At 26.4% G+C, this 24,256-nt stretch overlaps 2 protein-coding genes across 5 annotated transcripts in view; one reads left to right on the top strand and one right to left on the bottom strand.

Moving 5' to 3' along the window:
* LOC112597483 (putative transcription factor capicua) overlaps nt 1-11,631 on the top strand; it is a 16,576-nt gene extending 4,945 nt beyond the window's left edge. For 2 of the 3 annotated variants that reach the window (XM_025343553.1, XM_025343554.1), the window contains exons 3-19: nt 2,628-3,033; nt 3,703-4,036; nt 4,106-4,239; nt 4,372-4,603; nt 5,147-5,441; nt 5,520-5,681; nt 5,743-5,959; nt 6,059-6,768; nt 6,843-7,027; nt 7,292-7,977; nt 8,037-8,133; nt 8,260-8,297; nt 8,370-8,503; nt 8,573-8,672; nt 10,006-10,574; nt 10,642-10,792; nt 11,463-11,631. In XM_025343553.1, the coding sequence (XP_025199338.1) occupies nt 2,628-3,033; nt 3,703-4,036; nt 4,106-4,239; nt 4,372-4,603; nt 5,147-5,441; nt 5,520-5,681; nt 5,743-5,959; nt 6,059-6,768; nt 6,843-7,027; nt 7,292-7,977; nt 8,037-8,133; nt 8,260-8,297; nt 8,370-8,503; nt 8,573-8,672; nt 10,006-10,574; nt 10,642-10,792; nt 11,463-11,518 (4,506 nt within the window). In that variant the 3' untranslated portion in view covers nt 11,519-11,631. The remainder of the gene's footprint in view (nt 1-2,627; nt 3,034-3,702; nt 4,037-4,105; nt 4,240-4,371; nt 4,604-5,146; nt 5,442-5,519; nt 5,682-5,742; nt 5,960-6,058; nt 6,769-6,842; nt 7,028-7,291; nt 7,978-8,036; nt 8,134-8,259; nt 8,298-8,369; nt 8,504-8,572; nt 8,673-10,005; nt 10,575-10,641; nt 10,793-11,462) is intronic. The other variant, XM_025343555.1, reaches the window with a different exon arrangement.
* Nucleotides 11,632-18,210: 6,579 nt separating this feature from the next.
* Nucleotides 18,211-23,518, bottom strand: LOC112597439 (spermatogenesis-associated protein 20). Of its 2 annotated transcripts, none has more exons than XM_025343484.1 (12): nt 23,361-23,518; nt 23,188-23,304; nt 22,539-22,758; nt 22,013-22,156; nt 21,601-21,945; nt 21,366-21,545; nt 20,869-21,078; nt 20,053-20,245; nt 19,133-19,301; nt 18,861-19,069; nt 18,607-18,806; nt 18,211-18,548 (listed from the first exon to the last, which is right to left on the bottom strand). In XM_025343484.1, exons 1-12 carry the CDS (start codon nt 23,468-23,470, stop codon nt 18,291-18,293), a joined length of 2,355 nt encoding a protein of 784 aa, XP_025199269.1. In that variant the 5' UTR covers nt 23,471-23,518; the 3' UTR covers nt 18,211-18,290. The 2 variants fall into 2 exon arrangements, with proteins under 2 accessions (XP_025199269.1, XP_025199270.1); XM_025343485.1 differs by having other exon boundaries at nt 23,188-23,294; nt 23,361-23,453.
* Nucleotides 23,519-24,256: the final 738 nt, after the last annotated feature.

Here is a 24,256-nt window from a genome sequence, read left to right as displayed (position 1 = left end):
ATTTTTATTTAATTAATAGTTACATACATTTACATTAATAAATTAGCAGTTTAAATATTATTTAAATTTCATTCTATAATATTTATAAGACAGGAAATTTAAATTCTAAATCTTACTTAGGAAATAATCATGATGATATACTATGGCATATATGATTTAAAATGATTATTCATTTTTTTTATTTTTTTTTTTTTTTTGGTTAACCCGCGGAAACTTAGGCGGCTGGTGGAGGGTGGTACTGTAGGTTTTTAGGTTTTTATTATCGTAGGTTTTTGATGGAACACGTGTGTGATTGTTTGACAGAATTTTAGTGGCACCCGTAGGTTTCTGCTATGCCTGGGTGGGAGGCGGCGGCTCTAACAGAACATTTCTACTATTCCGGGTACTCCTTTTTTTGGCAATTTTTTTGGAGGACTCAGTTATTTTTGAGGCCAGAAAAATGTTGGTGAAATCATAATTTGGCGCACAAAATTAGTTTCGAAGTTATATCTAATTGAAGTTTTCATTTTTTATTATAAACCTTAAATACCCATTATACTTAAAATGTAATTGATCGAATTGTTGCGCAGTGGCATCTCCTCGTTTCTTCTACCATCCTCACTCCAACTGTGTTCTAATTTCTTACAACGTAACTTATTTTTTGCGCTATTTTTTGAAAAAAAGTTTTTTCATCAATTCTAGTTAAGCTCCAAAAGAAGTTTTTCAAAATTTTTTTTTCTGAAATTTGTATTTTAATATCTTTTATTTTTACTTGCTATGAAAAATCACCTTAAGTTGATCACACAATTTAAAAAATGCATTTTAGTTGCACCTCGAGACCAAGCTAGGTCACTCGCTCGCTCGGACATTTAAAACAAAAATATCACCCAATTTGCTATGAAACAACACCTATAGTAGGTCCACACGATTTAAAATGAAAAAAAAATAATCTATTTGGTATGAACAGCGTATCATAAGTATCTATTATTTTTATCTTAATGACATTTATAAAGATAATATAACAAATAACAAAGGTATTTTGAGAAAAAATAACTTAAATATAAGATTACAAAAACATTTAATATCTAAAGTTTCAGTGTTGCACTTATTTTATGTGTATAACAGTGTTTCTGTAGAATTAATATTTCAATTCCTAACCATGAATTTAATAAGTAACCATTTAAATTTATAAGATTTAAAAAAATTATCATTGAGTAATGACGGTATAGGGTTAATTGAAATGCTACAATGTTTCGGTATTTTAAAAAATGACCCAAAATGTGTAAGAGGTCATAAAATGAAGTTGACAAGAGATGAAGCATCTATAAACAAATTTAAATGGAAGTGTAGGGAAAAACAAAATAAAAAAAATTAAAATTGTAACTATAGGTAAATATTAAAACTAAATTAAAATAAACATAACACTAACAATTTATGGTATGTCGTTGAGAAAAAATATATTTTTTGCCAAATCACATCTATTATTGTTAGACATTTGTGGTGTTGTGATTTATGGGTGATGAGCTGTTCATTCTCAGTGCTCCAACTACAACTAAGGCAAACTTAACAACTTTTCATTTGCACCATTGGTTTCAGCGTTAAAAAATACATATAATTAAAAAAAAAAAAATTGCGAAATTTAGGGTGCCCGGTAAAGTAGAAATATACACCGATCTAACTGATAAAATTTTTTTTTTAAATATTCTTAACTCTACAGTATGTATACGATTGGGATTTTAAATTCAAAATCCTATATAGTAAATATTTATCATGGTACATTATGACACATATATTTCATAATGATGATTAATTCTTGTATTAAGCTCTAACTGGAAAAAAAAATGTATTCACATAAGTAAATTTAATATTTTTCTATTTTAAAGTTCTACAATTATATGATTTATAAATTATTTTATTTCATTAATTATATGTATAATATTATTAGATTTTTTTAAACTTAAATTTTTTGAAAATTTAAATTTAAATCAGATACTGGATAAACTTTGAATATCAATATATTATTATTTATTAATTTAATTTATATCATTATATCTTTACCATTATTTTACTAAACAAAAATATTATTTTAAATACACTAAACTATTTCTATGATTTAATCTTTAATTTAACTTTTTTATAAATTCCCAGTGATCAACCTTATTTATTTTTAATATCTAATTTTGCATTTTTCATACAATTATAAATTTAATACAATTAAATATGTTTATATTTTCTAAACTTATATGTATTTAACTACCTATATCTTAATTTTTTAATTTTAATTTAATTTTGCTGATAACAGTTAATCTTCAAAGCTATTGAATTGCTTTAAATAACAAATTATATCAATAGGTTTGTTGAGACTCTGCTAGTGCTCTAGCATCTTCTTTTTATCCCGAAATCGTTCACACATGTATTTTGTTCTTAAAATATAAACATTATATTTTTATTGTTTATTTTTGGTTGCAACAAAATAGTTACTCATTATTATTTAATTTAGTTGTCTTAGCCAAAATGTTCTGTTTTAAAAATAACCTATATATTTATGAAGTTTGAAGTTACTATTTTGTAGCTGAAATATATAATAAACATATTTATTTTTTAATCTATATTGTATTTATTTAATAATTATAATTTTGTATTCATAGGTTAATATTGGTGCAAGGGTATGTGTTCGAATTGCTAGTTCTCAACCAGACGAAGGACATCTAGCTCCCCGAGTATTTATTGAAGGTGTTGTACAGAAAATAATTACTAGCCCTGTAAGATTTGTTGTAAGTGTTGTATCTGGTAACAACGAAGAATATGTGGTAAAAAGAGCAGATCTTCGTTTACTGTTACCACCATGGTGGGATGAACTTGAACATGATGTACCTAATGGTCATATTCCACTAATACGTGAACCTACACCACCTATAACTAACGAGCCAGCTAGTTATTATCAGACTACAGTATCTTCTCCTTTACAACCTATAAATAATCACCATTTTGATGATTTCTGTGAAAGTGATGATGATCTCCGACGAGAAGATATATTATTTATGTCAGACGCTGGTAAGTTAAATATAAAAATACAAATTTTTTTTAAATGGGGATCATATGTTTCGATACATAATATTGAATATTTTATCTTTCATATAGAATTCAATTAAAATATTGACAGTATTTTGCTTTGTACAGTTCTATTTCTGTATTGTAATAAAATATCTATACATTAATATCTTAGTAAATCATAAAAATGGATGGCACTTTATCTAAATAATTTGTAAACTTTATTATTCAGTCATGTAAACAAAAACTCTGTGGTCAATATGATGTTTTGAATACATCTTTGATCACAGTTAATTTTTAAAATAAACTTATATCCTTTATATGCATTTTATAATAATTAACTTAATACTACTTTAAGTACTTATTGAATTATCATCAATCGTCTTTTGATTTTATTTTCATAATGAACTTTTTACTTTCTTTATTATTTTCAGTGATAAACAAAATTAACATTTTTTATTTTTATTTATCTTAAATACACGGTTAATCATAATAATTATCTTAATAGTTTATTTTATTTTAAAGATTTTATTAGTCATAGTACATTTTTAACTGTTAAATTTTAGATAGTTCTTATAATAATAATAGAAAAATATTAGTTAAAGCAATTATATATATACAAAATAAAATAGTTTCCAGTTATATCTTTTAAATTTTGACTTTTGATTGTAGATGCTGGGAAATTATCAGGAAGCAGCAAAAGGAGTAGTATGCAAAGCAGAGGTAGTACATGCAGTATATTAGATCATGGAGGTAGCACCACACCTAGATCCACTCCAGTTACTCCTAGATCTCAGATCACATCCCCTCATAAATATAAGAAAGGAGATATTGTAACCACTCCAAGTGGAATAAGAAAAAAGTTTAATGGAAAACAATGGCGACGATTATGTTCAAAAGAAGGTTGTTCAAAAGAGTCCCAGAGAAGAGGATACTGTTCTCGACACTTAAGCTTAAAAGGAAGTAGTTTAAGATCTTGTGCTTCAAGTAGTACGAGTTTTACGAGGTATTAAATCATATAATTATATATATTTATTTAGTTTACTAAATATTTTTGATTTATAAACAATTTTAGAGGAAATCGAAGTACCATAGACGGAGATGAAACATCACGGGAATCTCAAACTTCTCCCAGTTTTTCTGAACGACGATTGACTGGTCGCTTTGACCCCGATGAAACGGAAGCTGCCAATATGCTTGGTATACAACGTAATAATTAATAATCTAGCATTTTCGAACTGTTCAATTTCATATTAGATAACTTTTTAAGAATATTCTTTTATTATGATGTATGTACACTAAAATTTATTAATATAAATGTTTATATGTTTATTTTTACAGTTTCATTAGGAAGTTCAAGATCTGGAACGCCATTATATTCTTCCCCTTGTCCATTAGGTGGTAACAATAACACACAATCGCCACTTACAGTTGGATCCCGTCAGAATATGTTCCTACCCATTATTTTGCCAACAAATCAAAATTATTCTTCCACGACACCTACTGGACTAGCTATTCCACCTGCCATAAACAACAATTCTAACCAATTTAGACAACAACAACAACTCGTAAAGTATGAAAATTAATGTATAACATGTATATTTAATTTTTAATTTTTATAAACCTAAACTTAAAATAATTTATTTAAAGTAAAACTCAAATATTTAAGTAGCTCATCAGTTATAATTTAATTGACTTAGAATATATTTATTAAGTATTTATTTATTATTTAATTTTAAAAGTTTTAACTTTTCATTAATTATTGTTAATTTATAATAAATTCAGTGTTTTTGATTTTCTGTTATATTATATATAATTTATAATTTTAGTGTTATTAACATTTATATTTACGTATTTTAATTTTAAAACAAATAAGCATATAAGAGCTATGTTATTCTTAAAAATTACGAGTTAAATTGTTAAACAATGTTACTCTATGAAAGTAACTTAGCCATGTGGTTATAAAGTTCTATATTTTAGACTATTTGTGTATTTTAGAATTATAAATAAAATTTATAGATTCTACCAATAATAATATAAAACATAATATAATATATTTGATAATTTGATCTCTAATAATTTGTTATAAACTATAAATAATAAGTATTATTTTTAGGCCAGAATTGTTGAGACCAAAAACACAACATGGTTTACATGAGTCAATGCCAACATCAAGTCAAACTAGTGTTATTAGAATTTCACCACATACAATACAACCTAAACCACCGAGTGTTACTGTAAATTCTCAAACACAAATATGTTGGAGAGGAATATTATCTTCACCTCAACAACAAACAAAACTCACTAATCAACCTGCAGCTCAGTGGCAAGTTGAAAGACATCCAAGTGTTGTAGTATCATCTCAACAACACGGTCATATATTAGAAAAAGCATTAACCACCGTTGAAATGGTTAGTGCGATAAATAATAAATATTTATAATAATTAATAAATAAAAAAAATAATTTATATTTAATATTTAATGAATAGAATACAGTTAGTGATGCATACAGTCGAGTTAATGAAAACAATGAAGTTTTTAATAGAGACAATAATAATATTGTTTTTCAAGAATCTGTGATAAAGAAAGAACCTGCTGTCAATAATGTATCATTTACACAACATTTATTACATACTACTGGATATCATCAAGTAAGAAGAAAAGTTTTTTTTTTTATTCAAATAAATATTTATTTATTTTTTAATTGAGCAGAGAGTTCAAAACATTCCAAACGTAATCACTACATCGTCAGTACCTTCTGTAGTAACAAAACATAATTACACAACTCTCCAGAATGAATATCAGGATTATCAAAATAAGAATTCAGTACTTCAACAAGTAATTGTTCATCCTACTGAACTATTACCTGTATTACCTATCATGGATGAAAGAAAAGAAGATCCACCTGAACCTAACTCCACATTGTCAAGTAATTTTATTTTTATAGTTAAAATTTATGTTCATAATAAATGTGTGTATTAATATTATTTATAAATAATAATGTTCTTTTATGATATTTTTATTTTAGACAATGAAAATGGAAATTTAACTGTTTATTCTTGGGATACATTATTGCCAATACTGAATTCTGAAGAAGTAGTCCAACCAAATATTACTTCAATGCCAAAATCTCTCTCTCCACCCTTATCAGCTCCACCTATTTTAACCCCACCACCAGCTGAATCTCCTGACGTTGATGATGATGATGTATTTGAACAAGAACCTTGTGATACTGATGATCAAAATCCTAATACTGCAGCTGGTAAACGTAGAACTCAATCTCTTAGTGCTTTACAAAACACTAAAGAACCACAAAGTCCACTAACAAAGGCTAAAGATCGTATAAGGCGACCTATGAATGCTTTTATGATATTTAGTAAAAGACATAGAGCTTTGGTTCACCAACGACATCCAAATCAAGATAATAGAACAGTATCAAAGATTCTTGGAGAATGGTGGTATGCATTAGATCCAGATCAAAAACAAAAGTATCATGAATTAGCTTCTGAAGTCAAAGAAGCTCATTTTAAAGCACATCCAGAGTGGAAGTGGTGTAGTAAAGATAGAAGAAAGTCAAGTGGTAGCGGTCGATCTAAGTTAGGATCTACTGATGAACATACACCATTGGACCATGATCCTATGGTTGAAGTAACTATAGAAATGACTGATGAACAAAAAGTTCAAGAAAAAAAAGATCCTGATGTTGAAATGAAAAATGATTCAGAAGATGAACAAATGGTTTGTGTGATGTTTCTGTTTTTTGTTTTAAATACATTTTTTATTGTTTAAAATTTTTGTTATTCATTATATAGGTTGTTGTCGAAAGTTCTGAAATTGATTTAAAATGTAAAGAAAAAGTAACAGATTCTGATACTGAATCACAAAGTGATGCCGAACCATTACATGAGAATAAAACATTCCCTCAACAACGGTTCAGTCCAGTCAAATCAACTAGTTCTAGTGAAGTGACTTGTCGGCCAAAACCTATAAAAGCAAGGTAAATCCAAATACACATGTACCATTTAATTTAAAAAATGTGAAACTTGTTATACAATGTATTAATTTATAACAAAATTGTTAATTTTTTAACTGATTACAAATTTATTTATCTAAAACGTACTTTTAAATTATCTTAAAATAATTGTATATGTTTTATTTGAATTCATTTTATAATTTGACTCAATGTTTTTTAATATTAATGTTTACATTTTTATTAAATAATATTAGTATAAACTATGTTGAATAAATATTTTATTTTTAGATTGGTATCTACGAGCTCATCAGATTCTAAGTATCAACCAAAAACAGTTAATTCAAGAGAACCAACAACTCCAATTGTGTATCCATATCATTCTCCTATTAATCCCGTAGGAGTTTCCCCATTTCAACCTACCGGTGGTGCATTTAAATTGATGCCAGCTTCACCAAAAATTAAAAATCCTTCTGATCAATTTCCTCAGCAAACAACTGAACCAACTGCATGGACATCATCTGGATCTGAAACTTGGAATCAAACAAAATTGATCAATACTAATGCTTGGGCAGCATCAACTGCTGAATGGAACAATAATAAACCAACTACTACAACAACTGTTAACTCAAAAATTGTTGTAACACCATTATCACAACAGAATATATTTCATTATACATCTTCACCTAACAAGGAAACTGAACAAAAACCTCCGTGTTCTGTTAGACAAGTAATAGGAGGTCGACCTGTATTGATACAAACTGCTGCAAAACAATCATCAGGGTTTCAACAACAATCTTTAACATTGGCGTTTTTGAATTCTGGTGACTCTTCTACTTCTTTAGTCACTAATTTATTAGTGGCTAAAGGTAATGATAATGGGAATCCATCAACAAGGAATAATGAAACAACCACTGTACAATATTTGATACCCAGTCGATTACCAAACATATATTTACCACAACAAACATTTACAAGTAAAATATATGTAATATAATTATTCATTTATATATTTAAAATTAATTATTATCTACAGATACATCAGTGAATCAACCACAGTCTGTGAAAACAACACAAGCTTCTACTGTTATTGTCAGTACTCCTCAAAGTAATCCATTGGTCATTAATACTAAGTAAGTGCTTAAATAAAAATTAAATTCAAATTATTTAAAAAATTATAAATTCAATTTATATAATTGTCTTCTGATTTCTACATTATATTTAAAGTAATTATATTTATATTTTGCTTATTATTTCAGTGAAACTGGAACAACCCCAAAGAATACTAATACTTCAGGTATTTTATTAATTATAAATTATGTTGTATTTGAATAATTTTTATAAAATGTAAATTATTAAATTAATATAGAAAAACGAGATCCAGATATTGTAATAAGAGCTGATAATGATGAAAATTTAATGTCTTTTGAGAAGTCACAGTATGCAGATTCTAAAGAAAATAGTTCACCAATTATATTTGATTTTAAAGATGATAATGCTAAGGTCTGTTGATATTGTTATAAATATTTAGTAACTATGTGATATAATTGATTTTTGGTGATTGTGTTTTAGGAGGAAACATCAAAAAACGATATAGAAGAAAAGCCATTTGTGCTTGCTCCCACTCCAGCACAGTTAGGCAAAGCTCCTTTACAAAGAAGGCAATCTATGGGTTAGTAATGTAACTTAATATATTAGTGTAATCTAATAGAACTTTAATTGGTCAGATAAATTCTGGCTCAGAATCACCCATAACCTTTTTACATTTTAATTAATTACATTATAGAGTGTCATATAAGGAATCCAAAATAATCTAACTAATTATTATTTGCATATTAACACCAGTAGTAATTTTAAAATATATAACATAGATTAAAATTAACAAAATAAAAATTATTTTCAGTAGATACAGATATATAACTATTGAAGAAAAGAAAAAGCAGAAATAAAATAATACAATTAATATTTAAAATTGAAATATATTAAAGGGCTTGTTGTTAATAGAATGGAGCATATGAAGCAGAGTATAGCTATGCTCATAAAATGTGGAATGATAAGGAATAAGGAAAAGAGTATGGCTTTGGGTATTGTAAAAAAAGACACCAAAGTATGTTGGATAAAATATTGGGTACATCCAATGTCTAAGGAGCTGTTTAGAATGAAAGATATTAATTATTTATTGGAGTATAAACGAGTAATTCATTTTTGATAGTTTTCTCAACTTTCATTTATAAAATATTTATGATTTTACTTTAATAAAAAGAAGGAGGGATCCCAAAAATAAAATTTTTGTTGATAAGTTTGTTTATATTTCGGGAATTTACATATTAATTAATTAACTATTAATTTCTTATTCGGACTACAATATTCAACAAATGACTATCATAATTCATGAGTCTATACTCTGTTCAAAATAAGGAATGTAATCAGTAGTCGACTACTGAGTAAAGGCGTAACCACTGTACACAGATTGATGACTTAATAGGAATAGTCAAACAAGTGTTATCTGACCGTTGCTGTTGACTACATTTCTTATTTTGAGCAGAATATAAATTATTAAAGACAAAAATATAGAATATTAATTATTTTTCCAACTTAATAAAATGTATATCTATTTTTGATTAAGGTATTTAATATTTTAATTATTTCAATAATAATTTGTAATTATTACTTAATTTATATTCTAATTCATTCACAATGATATTTTATTATTTATTTAGTTAATTATAAATATTATCCCAAATGGTTTGATGAAAAAATAATAATTTAATCAACAATATTGTTGATTAAAATAATAATTAAAATAAACTATATTTTGAAATATATAAGCATAACTAAATATGCTGTTTAAGTTTTGCGAAATATTTAAATACTAAATTTATAGATATGTTTCATTTTTTTTAAAACATAATATTTTATTATATTATATGTTTAGCATAATTAGAAAACATTTGCTAAGAACATCTAAGTATATAATGAGTCTAATATTTATCATATATTTTCAGTATCTTCTAGTCAAGATTCACTGCCAAATTCATTACCTGATAAAGATTCTGATTTGGTTGAAGATATGGCAGACGAAGTTCCAGTGTCACCGTCAGCTAAACGTAGCTTTTTCAAAAAAAATATTGAAGATGGTATGGACCGTGTTTTAGAACAAGTAAACTTTGAAATGAAGTTTTCTTCGCTACCACAATTCAAACCAGATGAATGTAATTCACCAAGTGCAATATCAGTACCATCCAGTCCCCATGTATTCAATGCTCAGACATTCCGTAAAAAGCAATTACCTGACTGTGACACTCAGGCAGAAACTCCTAAATCATCAGGAAAACTTGTTGGAAATACATTCTTTGGTCCAGATTTTAATCCAGAAGCATATAGAGGGGTATTGGAACAAGAGGATACTGTAGCAGCTTCACCTAGGACACCTAAAACACCTAGTGGGCGAAATGATAGTTCTGCTGCAGAAAAAGGACATCGAAAGATGTTGGAACAAAGAAGACAATTAGTTATGACTCTATTTCAAGAGCAAGGCATGTTTCCTTCTACTCAATCAACCTCAGTATTTCAGGTAAATAATAAATTATAGTTGATGACTTATAGTAATTTAATGAATAATCTATTTTGTTTTATTTCAGGCTAACCACTCAGATATTTTCCCTAATAAATCATCATTACAGCTCAAAATACGAGAGGTGCGTCAAAAGCTCATGGCACATAACACATTGACTCCAAGTAGTGCAAGTGCTTTAAATAGCCCTAGTGAATCTTCTACAGCCAATACTCCAAGTAAGATTTTACGTTTCCACAAGGAGCTCTTGTACTAGATTGAATTTCAACAAAAATATCTAGAACAGTAACTACTAATGAGGTGATTATAAATATAAAAAAGGGCATGGTCTAACATTTTAAATGATATATTTCTCAAGTATTTTACTATCATATTTCTGAAATTAAGAATTTCCTGAATTAACGCTGCGGCGAGCTGTCTGTAATTTCAGCTATTTAATACATTTGGAAATCGAAACCTTTGGAAAAAAGTATGTTATTAAAAATTAAAAATATTAATGTTCATTCATTATTATTATTTATTTTAATTTAAAATGCAATCTATTGATATTAAGTAAGATTAATATTTAAAAAATCGTATATGATTTTCTATATAATTTATTTTTAATTTATAAACATATATAATATACAAAAAGAAATATATAAATATATTTTTTAATATTTATTTATTGGAAATAAAATTATCTTAACTCAATACACCGTATAAATGATTATGATAGAAAAAAAACAATTATTTCATAAAAAACATTTTTAAATGTTAACCTACCACAATTGGTGGCAACATCAGTTCAAGTATAAAATAACTTATAAGTTTGCTGTTACTCCAAAAACATTCAAACTTATTAATAAAAAAAAATTGTTATAAAATTTGTTTTGTATATAATTTTAGATTCGTCAACATTGCCACCTTCTCAACAGACTCATAGTGTTATGACATCCAGCTAGCGACATTATATCATAGTTCTTTAAACCTCAAAGATATGTTCTGCTTCAAAAAATATCAAGTAACTGATTCATTACTATATATTATAGAAAATATTACTATCTATAAATCACCATCATTTATAGATTATTTTTATAACCTAAATTTAATTTTTACTAGGTTTTGTACAATAATGTTATTGTTTTAATAAGTTGAATAAAAAATGAATGAAAATGTTAAACGGTTTTTTTTTACCATGCATAGACTGAGGTTAAAGATACTCATTTGAAATGTTAATAAATATCACTTGCTTGACACCTGTTAATAGCACTGACATTTAATAATTCTTACCTCAACTGTTTCATTATTATTATAGTTGTGTAAAATAACATGTATATTAATTAATTATAATAATAATATCGATCTCTAAACTCAATAGACAAATCCACCACCATTAAAAGTCTTTCAGAACCTATTGTAATTGCTCTTAATATAGTACACACCTGTTGTTTTTTATTATAATTATTATGTATATTCTTTTTTACTTAGTGTATACTTTATATTGCTTAATTATTAATAATATATGTGCCATAGATATGTGTGGTTATTCATTTTTAAATTAATTTAATTATTCAAGACACTTCAATTCCATTTAATTATATGAATATTTTAAGTAAAATTAACAGATGTATGTTTAAGTTTGAAAATTTATTTTTATTCATTACATTTTATTATAAAATGGTCAATGACAAAATTTTGTATCAACTATTTTTAATATTTATTATGACTGGAATATTTGTTTAATACAAATTATATATTCAAAAGTTGTAGGTACTATGTATAATATATATATATATATATATATTTAAAAATAATTTTTTTCTTTCACATTGTATAGTGAAAATCAAAACTATAAAATTAACATCTAATAATAATACAAACAACTTTTATAATTCTGTTATTTATCAATGAAGTTTTAATTCATTGATTTTCTGTATTTGTGTTCATAAATTTAAATATTATATTCTGTATCTACTATTGGATGCAAGATACATACAATTTTTCAAATGATAAAGAAAAAACTTAAAAATTGTTTGGCTTGTATAAAAGAAAATTATATTTTTTATAGACAAAATTTGATCAAATAGCAGTTACTTTATTTTAAAAATATAAGTGCCATTATTTAAAAATTTTAAAATATAATCGATTATTTTAAATGTGGGTCTGCTCAACAAAAATGCATTTGTTTTTAATTTTCACTGGTATTTTGTGCATTAGTACAATAAAATTAAGCCAATTATAATTTTTATTTTTAAGTACAAATACAGTTTTATTAGTTGTTTAGAAAAGAAAATTGTATTGTATACTTATATAATGTGTTAAATTATTTATAAATTATTTTAAGTTGTAAGTATAAATAGTCTATGTTGCAGGTTAAACCATTTAATGTTTAATGTTTCATTAAAAAAAAAAATACTGATAAATTGATGACACACTTTAAAATGTATATTGTGTCATATGATCGACAAATTGAAAAAAAATAATCCTGTCAATTTAGTGTACCACTATCTATCTAAACATAAATTTTACCATTTTATTATATTGAAGAGTGTAAATACGAATTTGATGTAATTGTTAACAATTTGTATAATTCTATAATTATATTGTTTATTAATTTATCTATTTATAAATATTATTATGCTAAAAATTCTGGACGGTACAGAGGTAAAAAATCTTTTTTCAAAATTCACATATTTATTCCTTATTGATCTAATGTTTTTCATTTTAAATTACATTATTAGTTAAACATTGCACTAGCCGTCCTCAGAATTTTTCAGTTTTGATTACATTGTATGTGTTTACCTTAATTGCTTGTCATGTTTTAATGCTTTCATCAAAATTTAAATTAAAAAAAATAGAAATTTGTGTATATTTTAGTTCATAGAACAGTGGGTAAACATTTTTAATTAAGGGGACCACCTGTTGTATGTAACAATTGAAATTACCCTAATAATATTGTGAAATTGTGTTGTTAACCCATGCTATATAATTAGAACTAAATCAACTTTTTGTTAAATGTTTTATTTATTTTAACGTTATATATTATATATCAATGTCTGATTTTTTTTTATTATTATTATTATTATTATTTTTATTATTATTTGTCTTCATATAATGAAATTGACTGTTTCTATTATTATTAGTCCTTTTTTACGTTACTAGTTATTATTTTTAATTACAATATTAATATATATTTTTAAACAAAACAAACATTATTATAAGTTGTTGTTAGCCGAAAAAATTTTATAGTTTTAATTTATCGATTATTATATTGATACAATTATAAAATTACTAATTAAAAGTAATATTATTATTATATTATTGTGTGTAATTTGTACAACTTAATTTTATAATAGAAAAGAAAGGCTGTTTACTTCAATAGCGGGGCTCAACATTATTGATGGTATGACAGAAAAATTTCAGTTGCACTATGAACATATTTTATTGATGTAGGGGAGGGATTACTATGATTTATTGGAAAATTTGGTCTGTTTTATTACAAGTTTTTATTTTATCTTAATAAAATTAATTTTTTTTATCTATTTATAAAATGTAGGAAATGTTACTTGTGTCGTATGAGACACTTTAAATGGTGAAAATGATGTTCCGGTAGAAAATAACCTTTAGAATTATGGAAATCAAATACAGCAAGACCCGCCACCTGTAGATATATATATTTGGTATGTTTTATAATCATGACGATAAAACTGAATATTGATTATTCATTACCTACCTATAACCTATAGATATAGAAATCGACGGTTATAGAAAGAGAGGTATAACGAGATTCACAGGCGGCATAACAGTCAATGATGAGCGTACAGTAATCGCTGTTTGACCACTAATTTATTTATCAAGCTTTGTAAGCGGTGACTTTTTGTCTTTGTCTAACACACGTAAAGTATAGGAATTTAGACGTATTTCCATTCTAACGTACCGTTGATTAGTGAAGCTGTAAGAATTCTTAAGACAAATTTGATTTTTCGTCAAGTCAATTTTTTTAATCAATTTTCCCACGTTTTTGATTTTGTTACCTTAAATCTTATAGAAGGAGTAATTAAAGTTAATTAAAAAAAAAAAATGGAATATTTCAATTTTTGGAAAAGTCAAAATCAAAATTCTGGAAACTCGTGTTAAACAAAACAGACGTCAGACAGAATATAAAATCATTGTGGATGTTAGTTGAGATTAAACACAAAATTTAAGTTAACATAGTAGACGGCAATTTTAGTAATTTAATTATTATAATTAGACTAGGTATTGTAGACGAAGAATATGACAAAAATGTATTGTGTTAAATTCCCTCGAACGTCTTTTGTATTAATACGTTTGTGCATCACAATAATTATTCTAAACATTTACGATCTATACTTATAGCCAAAGCTATAAGTCACCTTTCTCCGATAAGTAAAATGTTAACAATAGGCATTTCAAAAGAACATTTTGATTTTAAATTTTAAATGTATGTTGTCGTTCAAAAGAGTAAAAAGTTTAAACAACTTCAAATATTCAAAAAAATATAATTTTTTTAGCAAAAAATGTGTAAAAAAAAACGCAGTTGTTGATACAAACTAAAAGTAATTGGGCATTTAGGGTAAGTATGTTTTATTGTGAAAAATCATAGGTGTATATTTTCTAATAAATTGAAATAAATTGATTTTTATCATAAAGATAAACAGTGTTAATTATACATATTTATATGTTCTAATATAAAGTTTACTTACTTATTATAATAATACATAATACATAATGTGTTATTACAATCTACTCGTTTAATTTTTTTGTCATGTTCGTTGTATAACAACAATAAGATTCTTTTTTAAATATTAAACTGTACAAAATCGCAAGGTTTTACAAATAAACATGCATTTTATGTACCAAAATATGTATATAGATATTTTTAAATAAAATTAAAGTATCTTGTTAATGTAATAAATGTAGTTTTACAATTTATATCTAGGTTTTGACTAAGTAACTGAAATGTAAAATTTAATTTTAGTAGGTGTTTTATAACAACTGTTATTTTCTATTCATTTTGTACCATTTTATAAACTATTTTGTACCAAATAGCCGAGAATTAATTAATAATAAATAGGTACATAATTAAAAAGCTGTTGTTGCTACTGTCAACCATATATAATGTTGAAATATAAAATATTCGTGTAAGAGCTGTTCAGCTGTTTGCTTTTAGTGTTGTTTTAGAGAGCACATCGAACAGTTCACTCTAATTTCATAACGACATAACGTAAACCTATCGTAAATAAAGTCATTATTAAATCATGAAAAATATTACGACCGATTTCAAGATCACTGCGGCTTCAATAGAAACCGTTTCGAAAGAACCACTCGACGGTCAATCAATGAACCCTTTGAGAAGTCGAAAACTCTATAACTTAATAAATAAAATATATCCCACTTGTTTGCCTAACATACACATCGTTACGACTGCAGACTGTGGTGGTGATTCAGTTGAGTCGGACGCCGTCTCCGTGCAACAGACATCTAAAGCACTTCTTGTTATTTGCCCATCATCAATATTGTTGGCTAACTATGTGGGACCGCAGATAAGGTGTATGATTGCCATTGTAAATGCTGCAATAATGGCATCAGCCGCAGAAGTTAAAATCCAATCGCCTTATCTCTCGTTTCGGATGAAACTAGCAAAGGCCCGTCGGAACCGGATGTGGCGAAGACTAATGTCTCCGGTCCATCGGCAAGAAGGTGTATTTCAAATATTTCAATGCCAGACATTTTAATAAGAGTGACGCTCGAAGTTATCGAAGTAGAGGGCGCTTCGATGGAAATTTCGGCATTTCTAACAGCAGAGTAAAGTACAGGAATCATGTATTCATGTCTGTGGTATACAAAGTTAAAAATACACGGCGTTCCTTTAGGAAACGAACTAAACGGATTTTCCGCCGTTTATTATGCTGCGCATGTAGCTCGTTACCTATAAGAATTGTTTACTTACATTATAATGGCTACTAAAAACTGTGTTTGACGGCTATTATTTAATGTATTAGTATTATCATATCAATTAACACCAAAATACAACTGTAAAATTAATCTCTGCAACTTGTGAAAATTGTGACTATCTGCAGTATTATATAGATCCTTCTGGTGTTTTTATAACTTGAGTGAAATATTCAAACTTTTTGACGAATGAATAAAAAAATGAACGGAAAAACATAAAAATAAAAATACTGCGTTATTCTATGAATAATTCGATGTGTGTGATAAAGCTCAGTGCGCATTTGGTTTCATATATTGTAATCGGTGTTTTAAAACGCGAAATTTTTATATTTTCGTTTAATTCGTTCAATTTCATAATTAAGAGTTACTGTGTTAGTAACTTTTAGTATAAATCTATAGACTCGTACTTACTGACGTGTGATAGAAATTAATGCGTAGCGGTAAAAAAGGTTCAAATCCCTAAAGTTATTATTTTTTTGAACTGGAATGAAATTTTCAATATTTTTTTTTTCACTCTGAAGTGTAATATTAAGTATAATGTATTATTGTACATTTAAGAAAAATGATGTCAAGAATCTAAAACTTCACTGTATTGATTTGATTATTTGAAATATTTTTTTAGAGCTGCAATCACATGTATGGGATTTGCATTTATATACTTCTTAATCTAACCACTCGTCTATGACGATACGAAACAATCATAACGATATTGAGGCAGTTGATTTTACCAAATCAGCTTTTTGTGATTTAATATTTTGATGGGGCTTAGAGCAAGCGGTCTCCTCTAAAATACTCCACTGTCTATAACCCAAAAGATTGAGGTTTGGACTTCCTGAGGGCTCATTTTCACCGACCATGAATCCAGACATGAGACGATTCAGTAATTAGTTTGTTACTATGAATACATGTTTATATATCTGCGAGTTGTTACTATGACTAATGTTGTTTAATCATAAGCTACTCATAAATTATTTAAATAATAATAATAATGCAATACTCTTGTGGAATAATGTAATAATATAACTTTATGTTTTGTAAGATACTGTCATACTCAATGTAGATTTAACAGGTATAAACACTTTATAATTTTGAACTTTGGTCATCAGCCATAATAAAGATAATTATAAATAGAGCACGGATTTTTATGCACTAAAAAGTATCGAAATATGCCATATAATATGCAGTAAAAATCATAAAAATATGCAAGAACATTTTTTTATATAAAATTTACAAATCAAAAAATTTATAATAATTAATTACTTAAATAAACTAAGTGTTTAAAAATTTTTCGTTTTAATATGCAATATATTTCGAATTTTGTAAAAATATACAGAAATGTACAAATAAAATTTCACCATTAAATTCAAATTGTTATGATTCGTGAAGATAACTGACAAAAATTCAAAAAAGTAAAAGAGAAAAAAATATGCAATTGCATAGAAATCTGAGCTCTAATTATAAATATTGAGTCTAAGTCCTCATGATTCACCAATATAATCAGTTTGACTTGTAAGCTTATCTCTATTTCTAACACGTAGATGTTCCCAAATAATGAGCTTGTCTTAAAATGTCTTTACTCAAAGGTATAATACTAAATATACTGTAAAAGTAAAAATAAAAATATAATTGGAAAATAAATATAAGTATACACATATATATATATATTATATTGATCTATAACATGAATACATATGTTAATAATATTAAATAATAAATACATTTAACATTTTACAAAATCAAAAATATAATTATACTGAGCAACTATGGATGTGGGCTTTTCACTGTCCCATCTAATAAAGCAATTAACTCTTTTGCGCTATGTACTGGTAAATTGCATGTATTATTCTTGCATACATATGCAGCAACTTTTCCATTTTCTGCAATCGCTAAACTTTTTGCTAGTTCTGATAAAGAGTTTTTATCAGCATGACCTAATACAAGATTAGGCATATAGCGTTGTCGAATTGCAGATAATAATGCTTCTAGATCAGGATTGTCTAAATCACCAGTAATGTATACCTAAACAGAATAGTTATAACATTAAAAATAATTTTAAAATAATCTACATCATACTTACAGAAGTGATTGAATCACAATGTAGAGTGAGTGCAGACACTAGTGTTGGTAAAGCACTTGAATTGTTAGACAAACGGCCAGAAAATGTCAAAAATAAAGGATCAATTTTTGAACGGTATTCAGACTTTTCAGTCAATACTGATAGTCTTAATAGATTCAATACCGATATTGAATTACCAGAAGGTTCAGCTCCATCATGATCTGGAAAAACGGCTTTAAAATATAATATTCATTAACAGTCCATCATTCTCTTACCACTCTTGAACCTCAAAATGATACTTGGATCTTTGTCAGACGAAGAAAAGTATCCAAATTTCTCCTTATCCCAGAACAACTCATCTTGCTGCGTTTGCAATTCATCAGCCCATTTTAACCATCTAAACTGTAGTGTACATTCATACAAATCTAAAAGGCCGCGTATAAGAAAAGCATAGTCATTGAGAAAACCTGGGATAGGGTTTTCTCTAGAAAAAAATTAAGAAACAATTAGCAAAAAAAGAATACAAAATTCTGTGGTGAATAATTACATGTTAGTGATATCTCCATTATCATTTACATAACACGAGCGTAATAATAAATTAACATTAGAGTCCCATGCATGCGTTTGAAGAAATTCGGCAGCTTTAATAGCTCTTTGTTTATATTCCTCTACATTTAATGCTGATGCTGCTCTTGCGTATGCTGTTATCATTAGTCCTATAAAATACACAAATATAATATAATACTGTGAAACTTCCATAATATAGTCTTAAGGACAACGAAAACAATTTGTATTATAGAGAAATGTTTAAAAATAAATTAGATTATAATTTGGTTTGGTTTTCAAAAGTATTTTGTTTAATAGAAGTTTCACTTTAAATATTTTATTGTAAAATATATTGTAATACATTTAATTGTGTTAGAAAACTCTACTGATATATTAATATCATTTATAAGACAGTGTTATTTGCATGGAGAAATAATTAAGTAGAAAATTTGCTTCTATTAGCATTTTTAGAGGAAAGTCATTAAATTACCAGGGCGACTCTTAAATTTTCATAAATTTACAAATTGTTTTTGTTTGCATACTAAGTTTAGAATATTTTATTGGGATAAGTTTTATTTCTTTTATGTTTATTTCATGATTGTCATACTAAAACACCTATTGTTATACATTTTTTTAGTAATTCTTAGTTTAAGTATTAAAACAAAAATAATATAATAAGAAACAATAAAAATAAGTGTATAAATGTACAACAAAATATTATATTTTTAAATTTTTATTGTGTTCTGGTATTCAAAGTGCTTTATTGACGGGGCAAGATAAATATATAATACTAGTTATCATACTACATTAAATTCAGTAAAAATGTGACACTTGTTAATTTAACTTTGGCCTATAGTCTTATTTTTATCATTTTACTAATTTACAGAATTACTAAAAATTTTAGTAAAGAGGTTAATTTACCATTCCATGAAGTTATTATTTTATTGTCCAAATGTGGGAGAGGTCTTTTTTTTCGTGCTTCAAATAATATGCTTTTTGCAATTTTTAGTTCTTTTTCTACATTTTCCACAGTTATTTGAAACTTTTTGGCAGTATTTTCTTTGCTTCTGAACTCTATCAACACATTTTGATCCAATAACTCTCCATGAGGATCCTATGAATAAATTAATAAAGTAAATAGTAATTAATTAAGCAAATATTTTTATTATAGACGTGTGTAGGTGTAGCAAATAATGCATTCTTTACATTTTAAATTTTTTTTTGGTTTAGTTGATCGGTGAATAATTTTAAAAATATTGAATAAAATTAAAATATGAATTTTTAGTTGATCAAATAAAAAAAACTTATTAATGTGTAGAGTCTATAAATATATTGAAAGTCATATCCACACATCTTCGACATATGCAACCAAACACATCATAATAATTATAGCCTATATAAGTGAAAATATTTTAATCAGCAGAGTTATAATGGTATATTAAAATATGCACATATTAACTGATGTTCATAATCCATTTGTTGGTATATTATATTAATACTAATAACATTAAACAATAATTTTACTTGATAAAAAATAATTGAATGATATACCATACAAGAACATAATAATTTTACCTTATTTTAGCCTAGCATATATTACTAACCTTAGATATAATGTGAAAAATAAGTGGGCTGATTATTGTTCTATCGGGTGAGTTAAAATATGTGCAGCACAAATTATAAAATTCTACACACACCTATGGTTTTTATTTTTTAAAAACTTCACTTGACACTTACCGAGTCTGGTCGAACATTACCATTAGGTAAAACACTAAAATGCCAACAAAATAGTTCAGAAAGTTTAATATCAGATTTTGAATCAAGAGGTTTGTCTAAGAGTGTTTTTATTTCTTCTTGAGTCCAAGTACAAAAAGCACCTTCACGCTTTTTAGTAGAATCAGCTGTAGGTAGTGAATCTGCATCTTCTGCACTATAAAATCCACCTTGCTAAAAATTATGATTTTTTTCTAATTTTAATTAATTCATAAAATGTATAGAAGTAAAAATATTTACTATAATACTATTGAAATTAATTCTCACTATAACACTACATAGATAATATTATTATTACATTTGAAAGTAATAAATATATTTTCAACACTGAAAATAAAAGTATCTATGTATTGGATTTAAAAAAAAAAAAGTTGTTACTTCTTAGATAACTTGTTATATTTACTATGTGCATTGTGTTAAAAATAAATGTTTAATACATTATAATAAGGTAAATTCTGTACCTTATGGCTTAAATCCCTACTGACGTATTGCAAGATATCATGAACAACATCTGAATACTGCTCATGTTTAGTTATTTGGAAGGCTGTAGTATATGATACAGCTAACTGTGCTTGATCATACAACATTTTTTCAAAATGTGGTACATGCCATTTTTCATCTGTAGAATATCTAGCAAACCCCTAAAATCAATGATAGTAAGTTCAAATTTTATTTTAACATCTTAAAATTTCTCACTTGACCAATGTGATCATGTATGCCACCCATGGCCATTTTTTGCAAAGTTGTCAATGCCATTTCCAAGCTATTTTTTCCCTCGGATGACTTTGGCATTTTGTAAGAAACATGAAACAGAAAATCTAATATTGATGGCTGAGGAAATTTAGGTGGCATTCCAAAACCACCCCATTCATCATCATAAATTCTCTGAATTTGTGAGTAACAAGTTATCCATGTTTTAGGGTTAGGTTTCATAATATGAGAAAGTTCAGTCCCGAGTTGTATATCAAAAGCAGTAGTATTATTAAGTATTTTCATAAGTTTTGAACTATTTTCCATCATGGACCTTGAATCATTTTTCCACTGGTAAAAATAAAAATAAATTATATACCCATTATGGTATTATAAATATTTATTATGATTGATTTACCCTTTTAGCCATGTGTAAAAGAATAGTTTTGAATCCAGGACGCCCATAAGCATCTTCAGGTGGATAGTAAGTTCCACCACCAATTGGTTTCAAATCGGGGGTTAAAAATACACTCATTGGCCATCCTCCTTGACCAGAAGCCGCCTACCAATATAAGATAGAATTAGTAAGTAGGTTAAAGGCATATTAACATCATTACTGGTTTATAGTCTATTTAAGACCTAAGTCTATTATTTGGTTTTTAGTATAAATATAAAAATGTATTTAAAATATATATGATAAATCTATAAAACACATAGTACTTCACTATTAAAAAATATCTAAACAAAAGTATCAGCATAGAACTATAGAATTAATTTTTAAAAACTTTTTTTTTACTGAAAATTCAAATCTTTGACAAAAACAGAGTTTTTAAATTAGTATGTAATATGCATAACACTTTTAATCATTCTTCAGTATTTAAATAGTTATACGTTTTGATCTTTAAACAGAATGCAGTAAGTGTATAAGTATATAGTTAAGATACCTGAACAAAAGTCATGTACAATTGATCTACATCAGGTCGTTCTTCTCGATCCACCTTAATGTTTACATAATGTTCATTCATGACAGCTGCAATATCTGGGTTTTCAAATGACTCGTGTTCCATTACATGGCACCAATGACAAGTAGAATAACCAACCGATAGAAAAATAAGTTTTTTCTCCGAACGTGCTTTTTCAAATGCCTCATCACCCCATGGATACCTTAATAAAATAAGGTACTGGTTTAGAAATGATTTTCAAATAACTTAAACATCTAATTAATATATAATGTTTATATTTTTAGAATATTATTTAAATTAAATATATTAGGAATAAATTTATGGGTTAAATAATTTACAAGATGAAATGCTTAGATTTTATAACGAAATAATAAAAGTTGAAAAAACATTACAGTAATTAGGTGATTTTGTGTATTTTATTCTATAAATTAATGCCAGTTGGCTTCTACAAGTATATATAAAAGATATATAGGTATAAAATTAGATAATTTTATTGGTGAAAAAATATTTATTTTTTAATTTTATTTATAAGTTTCACTAATTTGTTTGTAAATTCATTAAATGGATAATTTAGACATTAAGAACACAGTAAGAAAACAACAACATATTATTTAAAAATTAAAATACAAACCATTGCACAGGATTTTCAGCGTGCTGTAAAAGGTAAGGCGATCTTTCTAGAGCCAAACGGTTTTTGATTTTTTCCATATTTCTTGACGATATATTCATAGTCGAATTCTGAAAATGCCTATGAAGATTTTAACAATAAAAAGAGACAAATTTAAAAATGAAATAAACTCTTACTTATAATAATTGTAGTTGGGATAAATTATCACCGGTGTTTTTGGAAACGCTGTTTGTGTAATATTCCATAAGCAATTTACACGACTTTTTATTTTACTAAGACCAAGCATAACAGTTATTATATGAAAATAATATGTTTCAGATATTTTAATGGCAAAAAATCATGTCATTTTAAAACAATAAAAGTTACAGGAAAAAAATAGGTTAGACCGTAAACAATTATTGTAAAGTGTAAAGTACGACGATTTATGTGTAATATAAACTCAAGTAATTATATAAATAGTATGAAAAGAATAAAAAAAATTAGGTAAGAAGTAAGAACTATGAAATATTAATCCACTTTTATCACTATTAGATATTATCAAAGAATTAATTATCAATTAAAATACCGTTATCACCCACAGTACACTGTGTATACTGCCAGATGACGCTAACGTGTACTATTTTGTATTTTTTGTATTATGTGATATTTTTTAGATTCTGATTTCTGAGCCAACCGACGAGAAAATGGTTTGATGTTGTGAGATAATGTTTTTTTTTCATCCTAACCAATTTTAAGAAAATCGTTTTTAAATGACTCGCGTGCGCAATACTTATATTGTTTGAACAATTCAGTTAAATCAGTAAAATTGTATTCAAAATTAAGTAGGTAGGTATATAAATCATATAAAACATGGTTCGTTTTATGTACTTTTAATCTGGGGTTCTGCTAGTCGATACAATATCAGGCGAATTCAATAATATCAATTAAAATTTTCAAATTTATTGCTCCAAGGTTTTACTAACAAATGATTCATTGTCGTATGTATCAAACCTTGCCTTACATAACGAGGCTTGGTGAAAATTGAAAACAACTATCAAACTAGCTCAAATAAAAAGATAAACGTTAAGTATCA

The sequence above is a fragment of the Melanaphis sacchari genome, unplaced genomic scaffold (assembly GCF_002803265.2).
Source record: "Melanaphis sacchari strain LSU unplaced genomic scaffold, SCAv2.0 Contig41_pilon_pilon, whole genome shotgun sequence".
Lineage (NCBI taxonomy): Eukaryota > Metazoa > Arthropoda > Insecta > Hemiptera > Aphididae > Melanaphis > Melanaphis sacchari.
This window is presented reverse-complemented; position numbering and strand designations above follow the sequence as displayed.